The 16,833-nt window shown below is 34.7% G+C and overlaps 1 protein-coding gene across 5 annotated transcripts in view; it reads left to right on the forward strand.

Moving 5' to 3' along the window:
- The window catches only part of LOC128999201 (rho GTPase-activating protein 44-like), a 44,999-nt gene that overhangs the window by 8,309 nt on the left and 19,857 nt on the right, over positions 1-16,833 (forward strand). For all 5 annotated transcript variants that reach the window (XM_054425585.1, XM_054425588.1, XM_054425586.1 and 2 more), the window contains exons 3-10: positions 3,790-3,940; positions 5,499-5,572; positions 7,518-7,706; positions 8,119-8,372; positions 8,819-8,968; positions 10,263-10,440; positions 10,922-11,042; positions 13,913-14,106. In XM_054425585.1, the coding sequence (XP_054281560.1) occupies positions 3,790-3,940; positions 5,499-5,572; positions 7,518-7,706; positions 8,119-8,372; positions 8,819-8,968; positions 10,263-10,440; positions 10,922-11,042; positions 13,913-14,106 (1,311 nt within the window). The remainder of the gene's footprint in view (positions 1-3,789; positions 3,941-5,498; positions 5,573-7,517; positions 7,707-8,118; positions 8,373-8,818; positions 8,969-10,262; positions 10,441-10,921; positions 11,043-13,912; positions 14,107-16,833) is intronic.

Raw genomic sequence — 16,833 nt, forward strand, 5'->3', positions numbered from 1 at the left:
AAAATACTCTGAATTTCAGTTAAGATCCAATCAAACGAATTTTCGACTATCCGAATATGTTATGGTCCCAATTGATTCGGACAATTGGAGTTCTTCTGTAAATTGTAAAACGATGTTATGATAGCCTTATTTTAATTGAATACTACACTATGAAATAATATTTTACTATGTAATGGCAAGAAGCTTCATATGATCATCCTTACCATGATGAAGTATCATACTTGAACAGTATTCACAAGTCTCAACACACTCACACTAGTCTCATAAGAAAAGTGATCCCATTTTGGAGTTTGATAGTTGTTTCCTCTCTTGACTTTGACTCATCCTAAACAACCTTTATCTGGTCACAAAATGGGTTTTTGTTTTTGGGATTATTAGTAAATTATATTCAAGTAGGCCTAAATAACAATCCAAAGTAGAAAAAAACTTGTTTGTAAATGAGGAATTTTCAATTAATTCATCCCATCTGATTAAAACTATTCTCGTAGATTTAGATAGTTTGCAGGAACCAATCAAACTGCCAAGCACTGGTCAATTAGGTTATTCTTGACTTTGATTTTTCTTGACTTCTGAATATTGATTTTTTACTGTTTACAATGTTGATGTAATTACTTATCTCATGTTATCTGTTACTCTGAATCACTATTTATCTTGTGCTTATCCAAGAACATGATTATGTGTTTGTTGGCAATGTTTAATCTACCACTAGTGTTTTTTTTTATTTGGTAGCCTAACAAGTAACAAGGTTGTATTGGAACAAGTTCGCGAACCAGCATGATTGGACAATGGCAATTGGGTCTTGTGTTGTAAAAATGAGGTTTTCCATTTTTTGACCCTCAAACCATAAAATCTTGCAATATCCCTCTAAACTATTTTGTAAAGCTTAAAAAACTCAAAGCGTTGTTGTGTAGTCAGCTGCTACGGAGAAATTTAAAAATGTTGAAGTTATTTTTTGCAAAATACACAAATAGTCTTTCATACTAAGCTATTTAAGTTTCACTAAAAACGAACTTTATTAACTTCGCTGCATCAGCAAACCTATGTACTTGTTGGATCTAATGTTGTATAAATATTTAATAAATCTGACATATTTAAGAAATTAGTACCAGAGGACTGAGCATTGCTCTAGGTGTTTGATTTGTTCAAGAGGTTAAAAAAATAAAACCTAAAAGCCTACAAATATTTTCAGTTTTGCTACGACTAAAGTTGTAAAGTTAGCCTAATTTGTTTTAGGTAGACATTCACTCGTTCTTAATTTACCTAACAAACCTTAAGCAACCTCCCTATTTATAGTAATGAGAAAATACTGAATTAAAGATGTTGTTGTTAAACTTTGTACAATTAAATATACGTTCTACTGAACCGATTTTAATAATTTATAGGTCATTGGAAAGCATAATTCGTGTAGATTTGGAAATAATTATGAAAGTTTGATTTTTAAGATTTACTAGGTGAAACCCGTCAAAGTCGACAGTTACTGTTGAGGTTGCAAGCAAGATCGTTGACTATAAATCGATTATAAATAACTCAATTTTTTTAACAATTTGGGTTGTTTGTGATTTAGCAGTGTGCTTTAGGTAGCCTACGTCCGATCTTAATAATCAATAATTAAAATGGAAGCTGGTATTTCACTAAAGTTTCTTAGGTCAAAAGAACCTGTTTTTGTATAATCTTTTGGAGAACGGCAAATAGGATAACGTAATCTAAAACGTATCTAAAACTTAAAGATATACCTAATCAAATTGAGGTTTTCTGATTAAGCGATGCGGTATCTTGAACATAACTGATTAAATTATCAATATCTCAAATGAAAACCTTTATTTCTAGAAGTATTTTAAGACCAAGACATATAAAATAACTTAAATAAAAATAGAGTTACGTATCATTGATTGCAGATAAGTACTAAAACGATTATAATTACAGTATTGTTGATTCATGATTCAGCAGTGTGCTTTAGGTAGTCCGATCTTAATAATCAATAGCTCAAATATAATCTGTATTTAACTAAAGGTTTTCAGACCAAAACATATTGGGTACGGTAATGTAATTAGGACTCCTGGAATACATCTTTAATTGAAGTAAAAAATTAAAAAAATTTTATTTTTTGTCTAGTAATACAGATAAATTAATGATGATACTTGATGACAAATATGTGCTTGCATAGCTTTATTTTAAGACCAAAACTATGAAAATCAGTCGGGTAGAAGAGCCAAACGAACTTGAAAAAAAAAAACAAATTTAACTCCCATAAGAAATGTACAGGGAGGCAGTTTGTGCATAACTCAAAATAGACGTTAAAATGAATGCCGATGCTTGATGGCAAATCTGTGGTGCGTCCATACCTTTAGTTTAAGGCAAAATTTTGAAAATGAGTAGGGTAGAAGAGCTAACCCGACTCGTAAAAGAAAAACCAATAAATGGTATAGATGACAATAATTGGTTTACCATTATCTATAATCTAATCATACGAAACATGTGTTAACTAATTAATTGTTAATTAATTGAACAGCTTATTGTTATATTGTCATTTAATTGATTTTTCTTTCATTGAATGTTGTTAACAATTTGTATTTGTGTTTAAAGTGTGTTCCTTATGTTACGTGTGTGATTCTAATGTTATGTGCTTAATCTGTACCATTAATATTAGTGAGTAAAGTGTTGTATGGATTTCATAACCATTATTTTACTAGAGACCGTTGTATTTAACCACAACGGGCTCTGTTGCTAGTAGACTAAATAAAATAACCTTATAGTTTTATTGAATATTTTCATATCCACCCAGCTGTAGGTTCAAACAAATTATATTGCACAAAAAGAAACCCAAGATTTTAAAGACCGCTCAAAAAATATATTAGAACATCTAGTATTTTACTATGTATATTTAAATAATCACTCATAAATAATAACACATAGTCTAAATAAGTTAACCCTACGTATGTACTTTCATTTTTATCCAAATGCAGAATTTGTGTCAAAAACGCTGAATGCTTACAGCTGTTACGTTAAGCAAATGGTATCATACCAAAAGCTAGTCTAAAATGTTAGCGTCTGCTGATGGACTTAAAAAAAATTAAAACTTCTAAAAAACTGAAACCCTAAACTAAAATAATGGCTTCGACATTATCTAGTTCTCAAAATGATCTTTCTTTCAACTTAAAAATCACGAAAATCCGTCAAGTGGTTGATTCCGAATCCTGAAAAAACCGCTATCACGTTTTAATATATACTAGCTGTAACCCGCGGGCTTTGCCCCGTTTAACTTCTTAATTTTCAAGATGATCTCGTTCGCATGGCTCAATCACGTCCTGGTTGAAGTTCGTTCGCTACGCTCACTCACCTTTAGGTTGGAGCTCGTTCGCTGCGCTCACTTGCCTTCAGGTTAGCTCGTTCGCTACGCTAACTAGCCTCCAGGTTGATGTTCGTTCGCTACGCTCACTCACCTTTTGGTTGCAAATAATAATATACTATGTGTGTCCTTTACCTTTGGAGTCTGTTGTGTTCTAATGAATCCAAACGAAAGAGTTCTCCAATCGTCAATGAACTACTTGTCTTTTTAATGAATGTTGTACAAAGGAAATGAGAGTGTGTGAAGGACAAAAAACATGAGTCATTGCTCCAAGTTGTTTTGAATTTCAGCTTCTAGAATTTCTAGAAATAAAGCACTCCATGTGGGTCTTTCTCCTCTGACAAACACGTATTACGTTTATGTAGGTCTATTAACAGATTTCCTGTTCACCAAAAATTTTGCAGGTTTTTCCTACTTGCTAATTTAGTAACTCAATGTTTTAGAGCCGGGAAGACAGAAGTGTTATCAGATGACCTTCAGGCGGCTGATAAGAGGGTGGAGTTCATCCGAGTGGCGTGTCAGAACACGAGCAAGAAACTGAGTGGCTCCCTCCAGACCCAGGGACAGGATGCCACTGCCAAGGAGAAAAGACTGGTAAGTGTTGCTGTCTTGTGCCTTTATCATAAGAGTAAAAATTGTTAAGCTAAAAGCAATCCGTGACAAGTTTTCCCTAACAATGTAAGTAATACAGTAAACCCTTCAAATCATTCATGTGCCATGCCCTGCTCCGAACATGAATAAATATGTATAATCATTTAAACACGTTGAGTGCTGAAAACCTTTAAACAGGCGCTTGCCAATGGCGGCGAGGCCTAAGCGAAGCACCGGCGCGCCACTGAATCAGCGATGGCAATTGGCATTCAAATATTTCAGTCTGACGAATCACAAAAGATCAGCAGTGATTGTGCTGCGTTACCCCGAGAGTGGACGTAGTTCACTGAAACACCCAAAGGTAGCAGTACTAGCTGGATTCGTAGCCAGTATCTTTGTAATATTTCTCAAAGAGAGAAAATCCCCGAAACCGGGACAAAAGCATTGTCAGATGGGATTTTACGGGAATTTTTAGTGCCAACCTACACCAAAATAAAGCCTACATTCTAAGCTACAGGCTGGCTACGAAATAACATGTCCCGGCAATGGCTGAGCTCATACTGAACTAATGTAGTGAGAGTGGCGCGACTACATTTATAGATGTAGGCCGATAGGAGTGCTCGTGACGTACTACATCAATAGATGTAGTCCGCACTCAATGTGTTAAATGAGGCTATAAAACAATGGTTGCAGAAGTCAAAATATTGTGTTTATAGCTCCCAAAAATCACCAATCTCCCATCAAACAATTAATATTCACCCCCATAAAAGTCGCTGATATGTCAAGTGGGCCCCGAATGTTTCTGAAAACCCTTTCAATTTAATAGCTTACCCCTGATTATTACAGCTTACTGTAGACTATGTGTTTTAATATTTTGCCAAGGACATAATCAATAGTGTGAACATCGAGATGTTTTTATGCTTATCTGTGTAGAGATTTTTGTTAAAAGTTTGAGCGTAAAAAGTGAGGCTAGGGGTATCTGGGAGTTGTGCTGCTGTGTTTTGAACTCAAACTCAAGCTAACACTCACATGCCGTTTCTCCTGTTTTGAATGTTGTTTTAAAATACTACCCAATTAGTTGCATTAACAAGACCTGTGAAGTTGTATCCTGCCTTGGCTGTCCTGGGGTGTTGCTGGTAGTACATTAAAATGGACCAGCCTTCGGCAAAAGTCTAACCCCTTGAGATTAACAAACAATAAGTTAGGACGGGAAACAACGTCCTACAACAATAAATAGAACCTTTTTCCAAGCAATTAAGCTTAATTTAAAACTGTAAATGAAATATCTAAATAAATAATGACAAATAAATTATAACTTAATGTAAGGTGATTAATGAAAGAATAAAATTTGTACAGTTGATGAGTATTAACTATTTTGTTGCAGTTCCAGTATCCTGAAACATTCTTTTTGTGAATATATTCTGCATTCTGCGCCTTTAAAACTATTTTGATTTATATTAGTTTGAAATTAGCACATGTTTACTTAAAACGAAGAATGGTAATCATTGTAGTTGATCATAAACTGTTTTAAGTGGAACTGTGATAAATTGACGTTTTTCAGAAAAAGAATGCAGATTACCAGTTGGGGATTGCTATGCTAGAGAGTGGAAACTGCGAAGAGGATTGTTTGTTGAGGTAAAAAAACGTTTGAATCTGTTTGGTTTATCTAACAGCAATATTTACTATATGAAGTCCTACTGATGTACTGATAGTGAAAAGAACCACAAACACTGTCTAAGCTAGTTGAAATTAGTTTAGTTTTGATAATGAATTAAATAAGGTTATAATAATAAATCTATAATGTTGTAAATTTTTTTCAAAGAACACTCAATTTGTTATCGAATTGTTTTTAAAGTTACGTATTTTACCTAAAAGTACAAGCCCAACAAAAACCTCTTAAAACAAGCAAGCTTAAACCATGAATAAATAATAATTCTTAGATTTTGCCTTACTGAAAGAATATAATAGATGGAGTGAATTTTTATGAATCTATATCTTAACAATTTTTATTACATTTGTTAACTCCTAGCAAGGTTTACAGTGTTTACACAAATACAACATAAGTATTGGTAAATAGATCATTTGTGTATTTTAGGACACCTCTATTTTTTTAGTAATGTCTTAGAACTCCCTCGCATTGGAAAAGTATTTGTCCAGTAGCCAGTTTGTTGGCTGATTTAAAAAAAAATTCCTATTATATTAGGACACATCCTATCCGAGTACTGTACTTGAAAGACAAAATGTTACACTTTACACAATAATTAGTGTATTTAATTGCCAATGACAGAATTGTCAGGCCTGTACATCATCTTACTAAGTAAAAATCTTCCCCAGTTGAAAATTCGTTCAATGACAGTGCAATATTCTAATTATTGTGTTAAGTGTTAAGTTACCTACAAGACAGTCAAACTATTTAGTGGGGGATATACACCCAATTAATTCTTATGAAGATAAGAAAAATGAAGAAATTGTCACTAAGAAATACAAAGTGATGTCTGGAAAGGTTATTTTCAAGATTTATTAAATGGAGAAGAGGACACTGAGGGAGTGAACATACATGAGTGTTTAACCAAACCTTGAAGCACCGACTGTAGAAGAAGTACAGGAAACAACAATGCCCCAGGAGAAGACAGGATAAGTGCTGAAATATTGAAAGCTGGAGGACTTGAGCTAGCGAAAAGGCTACATAAAATAATATTACAAGTATGGAAGGAAGAAAATGTACCGGAAGATTGGAGAAATGCAATAATAATCCCATTCCACAAAAAGGTGATAAATGGGACCCAAATAACTACCGAGAAATATCATTATTAAATACTTCCTATAAGGTAATTAATATTTAAGATACTCCACAAGAGACTTGAGGAATACACAGAGGAAATAATTGAAGAGCACCAAGCTGGTTTTCAAAGGGGCAGGTCCAGAACAGATCAAATATTATAAATATACATTCTCAAGGAAGCAATAGCTAAATATTGGGAGTTTGCTAAATCTTTTTAAATAAGGAGACGTATGGAGAATTAAACATAATCAAGAACTAAGAGATCTGTTCAAGGTGCCTCATATAATTGCAGAGGTTAAAAGAGGAGGCTTTGCTGGACGGGCCACATCATTACTGTAAATCAAATATGAAAAATTGATCCACTGGGGAGAAGACCACAAGGGAGACCAAAGAAACGCTGGACGGATGAAGTAAAGAAAAATATGGCCAGGATGGAAGTCAATGAAAATACCGCAAGAGACAGAAAAACGTGGAGGCAGTGTGTTGGTGAGGCCAAGTACCACTTGGGGTACAAATGGCCATGGGAGTAAGAGTAAGTAATAATTGTGTTGCCAGCCCTTGAAGTAGTTTCTTTGGTAAATATTAGGTAAGATAAGTTAGATGGGTTTGGTTAGGTTGTTAGGTACTACTAAGTATTCAATCAGGTAGCAATGGCAACAAAATAATTATTCGGAGAAGTATGCTTAGGCTACTTCAATATTTGGAATTATAATGTGTAAATTCCTAGATTGGCATCGGTTACACATTTGTGACAAAGTCTTCAATCTCAAAGTCAATACACTGATTGTTGGATCGCAGGACTGTGATATCGGAGTGTGGCAAGCTGGAGATGTGTCTGGCCAATGCGTGTGTGGACCATGAGGCCCGAGTAGAGACTGGTGTGTTAGCGACACTACAGACTGTGGTGGAGTCTGACATACCCACCATCATGAAGCACAAACGCCACCTCAACAAGCTCATACTAGACATGGACAGTGCTAGAACCAGGTGAGCAAGCAGTCCTCGAGCACAAGTAAATTATCTATGTTTTGAGGGAAATCAAAAACCTGTGTCAACAAAAAAGAAAACACTTTTGTATGAATATACAAGATTGTCATCTTGCAGTATACAATAACTATCACATTGTCTCTATCTCACTCTTGAAAGGAATACAACAACATATCTTTGTTCAGCTTAAATTGGTTATAGTACAGTAAATGATAGTTGACATCTAGTTGCTCATTATTTTGATTTAAATGAATAGAATGTATTCAAATCAAGAATGGTTCTCAAACTGATACAAGTGGTTCAAAAAGGGTCTCATTTCACTCCTCACTCATAGAATTTATCTTTAGATTGATAATTTGTGTTTTACCTCGTGAAGTTTTGCTACACACAAATAACTTTCTCCTTTTATCAGGTATCAAACAGCTCAAAAGCACAACAATTATTCGCAAGGCAACAAAGTGGAGTCCATCCGGGACGAGTTGGAGGAGGCGGAAACCAAAGTAGAACAGTGTCGGGACACACTGGCCTGTGAGATGTTCCAGCTGATGGCCAGAGAGACTGAGCTGGCCACCACTGTTCTGGAGTATGCCAGGCTACAACGGTCGTACCACCAGACAGCAATGGCCACTCTGGATGAAATGATTCCTGAGTTGGAGTCCAACATTTGTAAGTAACTTTAACTTTACAGCTTAGATTATTATTTGACGACTATGATCGTATATTGTGCTTGTTGGGTCATATTATATTTGTACACCACTGGGCTTTGTTGATGAAGAACCTTTTTGACCTCTCATTCAGGAACAACAATTTAATGTTCTACTGTTGCCATGATTAAACTGCACACTCACCACTGTGCAGTTGTTATTATGATTGCACATTTCCTACTACTGTACAACAAGTATTATTTATATTAATTTATTATTATTACATTTGCATGCTAGCAACACGTATAGTTTAAACATACGTAGTTTTTGCTTTAATAATGTTGGCTTTGCAGCCTACAAAAATAACAGATGCAACACATTTTTCCAGCCCTAACCGTCAATATAAGTGAAGCTAAAAAATGTAACATAACCTAAAACACATGAAGCGAACAGTTTGATTGTTGACAGTGGACTGGAGTGTGAAGCCTGTGTTTGGAGTGTCACTGGAGGAGCATCTGAGAGTGACTGGTCGTAAGATCGCCTACCCTATAGAGCTGTGTGTGTGTGCGCTCAGTGTGCTGGCCATGGACGAGGAGGGACTGTTTAGAGTAGCTGGGGGTGAGTTGAGTGTCATACCTGAAAACACAATATCTAGCTGTAATCGATTGCAGGACTTCTGTCTTTGAGGCCAGTGTATAAATATTGCAAACCGCCAATGGCTATGTAATAATGATGTGAATTGGTTCAGAGTATATCTTAAGCTGTTTAAGGCGCCTCTTTGACGATGACTACAGTCTATTCGAGGTCTCTCAATGATAAGTTTTTGTTTTATGACTTACTATTTTAGTTATTAATGCCATGGAAAAACCTTCTCATTTTTACTACTCCATTTAACACCATTTTTTTGGCTAAAACTACACCCTAAGGAAATACCCCCGCCGCAGCAAACCTGCATACTAAGCGAATTTCCATTTCCCTGAATGGATTTACACTAAAATGTCTCCTTAAAAATATCACATTTATTCCCTATTTACATAAAATCAGTTTAAAACATACTTAGGTTTGCTGCAACAGGGAGGGTAAAAGTGTTTTTTATGTAAAATGTTAATAGTTGGTAAGAAATAAAAACATTTTCCAAATTTGGGCAAAATATGTTAATAAACAAGCAAACTACAACAGTTTAATTATTCTCCATAAGAATAACATGGAAATTTTAAATTTACAATTTTTTGGAATTTTCTCCGTAACCATTAGGTGCATTATATCGCTTCAATATACTAAATTATTTGTTTTTTTAAGCTCTACAAAATAGTTTAGAAAGAAATTGCAAAACTTTATGTTTTTTGGGTAAAAAATGGGAAAAACCCATTTTTACCCCATAAAAGCCCCCATAAACCCCTGTTCCCATGGTCCGATCATGCTGGTTCGCGAACTCGTTCGAATAAACGTAGGTTTACACGTTTGTACCAAATTTCATCAAAATCGGATCATTTTTGCTCGAGTTATCGCGCTAACGGACACATATATATATATAAATATATATATATATATATGAATTTGAACGGATGGTGTTTTTGGCCTCTAGGGACCTCAAAACGAAAAAAAAAATCGGTCCCGGGTCCAGGTCTTACCATGAGTACTACGGTAATAGCTTATTCCCTATATGGGAAATTCGCTAAAAGGTGCACTGCTTTGCATGATTGTATGTGCATATTTATTTAGTAAACAATAACAGTATGATGAGTTGAGATTGTTACTGTTCAGTCCGATTAATGTAAATCCACTAAAATGGTGATGAGTGGTGCTGTCTAACATGTGAAACTCTAGTACAACCTGTAGAAGTAACCGCTTCCATGTCAAGTAAATCCCATCTCTTTGCATCAGATGACTGAATGTAACCCTCTTGTTTCAGGAGCGTCCAAGATAAAGCGGATGAAGCTGAGTTTGGACGCCAACTGCTTGAGCTTGGAGACTGCGCTAGAGTATCGGGACCCTCATGTGATAGCCTCGGTGCTCAAGAGCTACCTGCGCCAGCTCCCTGAACCTCTCATGACTTACCGGCTTCACGACCAGTGGATAGCTGCTGCCAAGTTAGTGGAGAAAACATCAGATTAGCAAATACAGTACTAAAATTAACTTAACTAAAATTGATATATTGTAACTGTATATTGTAATCTGTACTAAAATTAACATTTAATCTAACAAAAAATTATATCCTCTTTGACTGTTATGACTGAGAAGTTCAAATCAATTGTTAAAAAAATATGTCATGTTGAAACCAAACACTGTTTAGTTTAACTCGCAAGGGGTGGAATTACCACTGTTCCAGGTGAATAAGTAATTTACCGTATCTGTAGCCAACATGGTTCTTTTTGTGATCAAACCTTTGGCCTTAGGTAATACTTTTCATTGGTTTATGCTTATCTGCTAAGTTAAGTATTCAAACTATATTAGCGACCACGCTTATCCCACTGTTAAAACCTTAAAAGCAAGACGTCCCTTGATCAAGCTAATCAAAGTAAAGGCTAAAGTTACTACATTAGTAATCAGCAGAGTGTATTTTCACCACAGAGCACCAAACGACACCAGACTACAAGCTCTGTGGTCGGTGGTACAGCAACTGCCTACTGCGAACCTTGACAACCTGCGTTACCTTGTCAAGTTCCTAGCCTTGCTCTCTCAGAATCAAGAGGTGAGTGTTCAATTGTAAAAAATCTAATAAACCTCCATCTTCAGCTTTGTAGTATCCACATAACTACGTAGTTTCCAAGGATTAAGCTTTCATTACCTAATAGCGGATACAATTCAATATAAATTAAATTCTTATACATGTATGTAAATATACATGTACAAATGAAATCAAATGCACTTGCACAAAAACACTTTCTCTAGAGGCTTATATATCAAGCATCTTTTTTTTATTCTATATGTATCCTGGGACTTAATCAAAGCCCCCTACAAGGACCAACTGCACTTAATCTAGATGATTTCAAAGTAGGTAAGTGAGAAATCTCTTAGTGCAAGATGGATGGAAGGATGACTTCCATCTCTTCTCATCCTTATTCCTACCCTGGAGAGGACAAATTAACTGGTTCAACTCTTCTCTGCAGAAAAACATAACATGAATGTAAATATTAAAGCGTTTAGTTAAAGAAAGTACAGTTTTTATGTGATGAAACAGTTGCATTGATTCCTATTTTTATAGACTCGCCTTGATTGTGTTCAAAGTGTTTTTGATCATAGTACAGCTAGGTAAAATAGGTGAAAATTTAATTGATCATATACAATGTTGTGTATTAAATCATAAATAATAATTCTTTACCCAATATTTCAATGTTATATTCTACGCTAAATGCTTACTAAGAAAGAACCAGGGAAGCTAAATAAGAAACAGGATATGCATGTTAAAGCTCAAAGGTCGAAGGCTGAAGACCAAGAACTGGAGATGATTCACTTCACTTCTGTATGACTAACTGTGAGTAATAGCACGGCCTCCTTTAACTACAGGCCGCGGCCAGCGAGAATTGGCAACGTTGCACCGAGCATTAACTCCCGGCCGTTTTACCATTACGTTAATATGGAATTAGTGGTCGTGGTTTAAATGTACTGCATTTTTACACCCTTACAATTTAGATAAAATTTTGAAATTTGGTACAGAGCTAGGGAATAAACCCTTCATGCCAATAGTATAGTTTTGAAAATTAAAATTTCATTTAGTAGTATATATAAATATTTTTTTAAATTAACACATTTGAAAAATTTTGGAAAAGTGAAGTGAAAAAGTTAGTCGCCTACTAAAATTTTTGTTTGTTGGTCAGAGAAGTTTCGTCTGTGAGAAAGTTGTAGATAATTAAATATACTTTAATGTTTGTTTTTAACTTTTCTTTCTATCATGCTTAGTTTTGTTAAAATTTTGGGTTGAACAGAGCGACAAAATCTCAGTTTTATGGCGCGGCGCGGCGAGTAGCGCTGCGCGCAAGCTGTAGTGTAGTATCGCATAGCTAATAATTAATGTAGGCCAACTGAATTATTTCAAGCAGGTTGTTAAAATGTCTTTTGGTTATCCTCAAGAGTATTACTTTTGTATCAAATATAACTTTAATATACATTCATTCCCAATCAGTACAGAAGTTCAGTATAATAACTGAAAGCTCTACCTGTGTTCCTTATATTTTCCCGTAATAAGTAATATTATTACAGCCAACAGCACAGCGTTAAATGTATTTTGAAGACAGGTTAACTATTTACTACAATTCAACCAACAAGTTTACACGTACACTGCACACTACACGACTTAACGTCTTCATAATTAAATACCGTAGCCTAAAACAGAAATGCATTTTCCTTTTAGTTTTAATAATTATTTTGCTGTAGTTAATTATGAATTTTAAGTACGGTATGTGTTTTATTTGTACGTCATTATGTAGTATTATGATAAATAAAAATATTACTTTATTCATTCTGGTCACCATTGGTAACTAATCCATTGATAATATTCTTGCAACAGACAATCGGAAGGCGGGGCTAGCGGAAACTTTGAATTTAGAGCTCATCAACCAATAGTGGCGTGGCAACCACCATCTTCATTGAATTAGGTGGAATTAGCGAATAACTTAAATTAGCGACAACATGTATAGGTCTAATCAGCGTGCAGTTGTTCTTCTGTTTTGGCTGGTTTTTAGTGACAGTGGTTTTTATGTCAGATATCGATATTTCATAAATAGCTTAAACTGTTTGTATTTGTGGAGTAAATTTGAAGGAAATAGTGTCAACAATTAATTTGAGAATAAGCAATATTTTGCTAAATAACTACACGAAAGTAAAAAAAAGAAAAATAATAGCCACTGTAACCATAGAAAAATGTCAATCCTTTCTTGAATAAAATAATTTTATTTATTGCTTTTGTTAATTTTTACTTTGTATAGTAAAAGTTATCATTCTAATAATTGATTAAACAATATAACTTACATAGAAGCTGTAACTATATAACATTGTAAAAAGGATTAAAAATTTAAGTGTTTAAAAAATAATAAATCATAGAGTAAATACGTAGAAGAGACGGAAGAAAACTACAATTATAGTCCTAATACTTATATTTTCAATGTAACGTCGTAAAAGGTTTTAATAAGTATTGTATTATATTATTGTATTGACACTTAATAAGTATTGTATTGTATTATATTATTGTATTGACACGAAAGCCTCGTATAATTCTTTCCTTCTTTTTCTACACATCAGTGTTGTCAGATATAAAACATATAAATTAATAGATAATTTGCGTGCTTGCTCCAAACCTCCGCGAGCGCGAGCGTTCAGTGGTGTAGCGTAGCAGTAGCCACCCAGCCATCCCGTGCGGTGTTGCCACTTCGAACGCCGCGGCCTGTAGTTAAAGGAGGCCATGGTAATAGTAAGTAAAATGTGCTCTTGTTAGGGTTAATATTTATCTCCTAAAAATATATACTATACAACATTGGGACCTAACCAAAATCTTTGGTTGTACTGATATAAATTGTAATATATGATATATGTATGGTGTTATATAACCATAATTTATGTCCGTAGGTCAACAAGATGACCCCCCAGAACATAGCTATTGTGGTAGCCCCCAATCTACTTTGGTCGCCCAACGACGATGGCAACAACATCGGTATGAACATGAACACAGCCAGTCTACACAGCATCATATTGGACAGCCTAGTCACCTACAGTGATTACTTCTTTCCCGGGGAGTACAACATGTTTGTCACATTTACTAGGTAAGAGTATATCCCAGCTACAGCCGAGTCTCACTTCACTGTAGACTAGGGATGGACGAGATTGGATTTTTAGTTCGAGACGAGACGAGACGAGATTTTTTATTTCTCATAAAATTTCGAGACGAGATCGAGACGAGATTTCTCTTCTCATACACAACGGGAAATGCACGTTCAAAATTTTTACCTGATTTTGTAACATTGTTAGATGACTGTTTAAATACTAAAATAATGATAATAGGCAAGAATATTTACAATCTTTCATTAAATAACATCAGCATAACATTTTTTTATTAACCCTTTCAGTGCTATAAAACGATATATCGTTGTTTTAAAAAATCTCTAAGGGATATAGAGAGGAAGGTTATTTTAGCAAAAAATAGCAAAACGGCCATTGGTGACCTGCATGTTCATAGGATACACTATCAACCACTTAGCTAAAAGATTCGCCCAATCCGATGATTTCGAGGTGTATGTCTAAACCAAGGATTATGAACACCTCACTATGCCCCAGTGGTTGTAGTATATCGCTACAAACACACAGGTCACCAATTATTTGCCACACAGGACGGGATTCGAACCCGAGCAGACGAATGCCACTGGCCAAGTGACACACGCCCTAGCCTTCTCGGCTATCTGTGCTTGAAGACTGGGGAGTCAAAACCCGGTATTTAAGCTGTCGCCACCGATTGCGAACAGATGGCGCTGCAGATGGTTGTTCAATGCGTTACTAGATAGCAGCAACAGTTAGTCACGGACTATTTAGATGCAATCTTTTAGTTTAAACACAACAGTGATCATAAATGTGTTCCTAAAACTTTGCTGCAAAACATTAGTTTCCCTAAAATGGCTATATTACGATAACCTCGTCCAACTAAATCAAGGTTAAATTCAATATTACATTGTAAACTATATGTCTTTTGATTTTATGAGATTTTGGTTTCAAATAATGCTATCAGAACATAAAAATTTATAGGAAAACCAGGAAACTTACAACAAAAACTAAGTTTTATTTAATGTTTACTACAAATAGCGGGATTTATCTTTCTTATATATTTTCTTATTGTGTTATTATTCAAAATTAGCCTAATTAATAAAATAGTGACAACATGACAGTTAAAATTCAACAACAGGTAATGGAATTAAAAGGCAAACAAAAAAGTCTTACAAAATATGAATTATTGGCCTAGCACTGAAAGGGTTAATCACGCCTAACTTATTAAAAATGCCTACGATTAGGAAACATGGTGATATCAGTTAGGATAGAGTTCAACTTATCCTAAAATAAAATAAATCATAAAATAAAAGCAATATTAATTTTTATAAAATAGTTACTTGTTTTGACTTTTTTTATAGTAATAAAACATTCCTCACACTGCTTACACTTAACAAAACTTCTCAAATGTTATTAAAGTAATATTATTAAAATAATGAAAGTAATATTTACATTAAAAGAATTAAAGTAATATTTACATTAAAAGAATTAATTAAATAAGAACGCCTTCGAAAAGGAAACGCAACTACAACACGCTCCTGTATTGCGGGTATTGCATTGACTTTCTGCAGGCGTTTTTAATATTTTTTTTTTTTTTTTTTTTTTTTTAATTCTCGTCTCGATAAAAATCTCGGCCAAAAAGTAATCTCGTCTCGTGTAACGAGATTGAAAATTTCCCGAAAATTTCCCGAAATTTTGAGACTTGACCATCCCTACTGTAGACGATTAAGTAGTGTGAGATTACATGCTATTCATGTAGCATGACCTATAATGGAACCCGTTTATTCAACCTTACTGTGTTTGGTTTAATCAGAATCGAGACTACTACAATTGAGATAAAATTTTAACTCTTACCTAAAGATTAGTTTTATAAACACAATAATTCTTAATTTATTTATTCCTTGTTTTTCTGTGTTATACATTTAATGAAATATGGTTTCAAATACGTTACATTTTACTGCCAAACCGGCACAAAAAGTCTAAGATTTACTGTCCTTTTTTATCCATATCTGCCTCTGCTGCAACTAGTTCTGTTGAAATTGGAGACCGAATTTAGATACAGTACTAATAATTATTGTTTATTACAAATTTAGTTTCTTTAAGACACAAATAGGCCTAGTTATTATAATCGTACATAAAAGACCTTATAAAAGATTCATGTTTTTAAATATATGATATACCTATATTTACCTATATTTTTATGTGTGCATAGCGCATCATTAGTATTCATGTATTTATTTTTAGAAATACCATTCTGTAAAGTTTACCATAAACAGGGATAAACAGGGTGTCAACCGACCAGGAAAACCGAGAATTATGCGTGATTTTTTCAAACCAGAAAAAAATGTGTGAATTTTGTATTTTACCGGGAATTTTCAATTTGCCGTGATCGGGCATGAAGATGACGTTTCTGTGAACGCAGGAGACGATGATGATGTCCAAACGGCCGCTTATTTTTTTAGTGATTTTTCCACGATCGCGCATGATGACAATGGCATTTCTTTGACTGCGGGAGACGACAATGACCTTTCCGTGACCAAGGGAGACGATTATTATATCCAAACGGCCGCTTGATTTGTTAGTGATTTTTCCGCGATCGTGCATGACGACGATGGCGTTTCCTTGACTGCAGGAGACGACGACTATGTGTCCGAGACCGCGGGAAACGATGATGATGTCCAAAAATAATTGCTTGATGATAAAGACCTTGGGAAATTATTAGAATTACGCTACGA

Source organism: Macrosteles quadrilineatus, unplaced genomic scaffold (assembly GCF_028750875.1).
Source record: "Macrosteles quadrilineatus isolate MER2022 unplaced genomic scaffold, UCM_ALF_1.0 Scaffold_8__2_contigs__length_117827958, whole genome shotgun sequence".
Taxonomy (NCBI): domain Eukaryota; kingdom Metazoa; phylum Arthropoda; class Insecta; order Hemiptera; family Cicadellidae; genus Macrosteles; species Macrosteles quadrilineatus.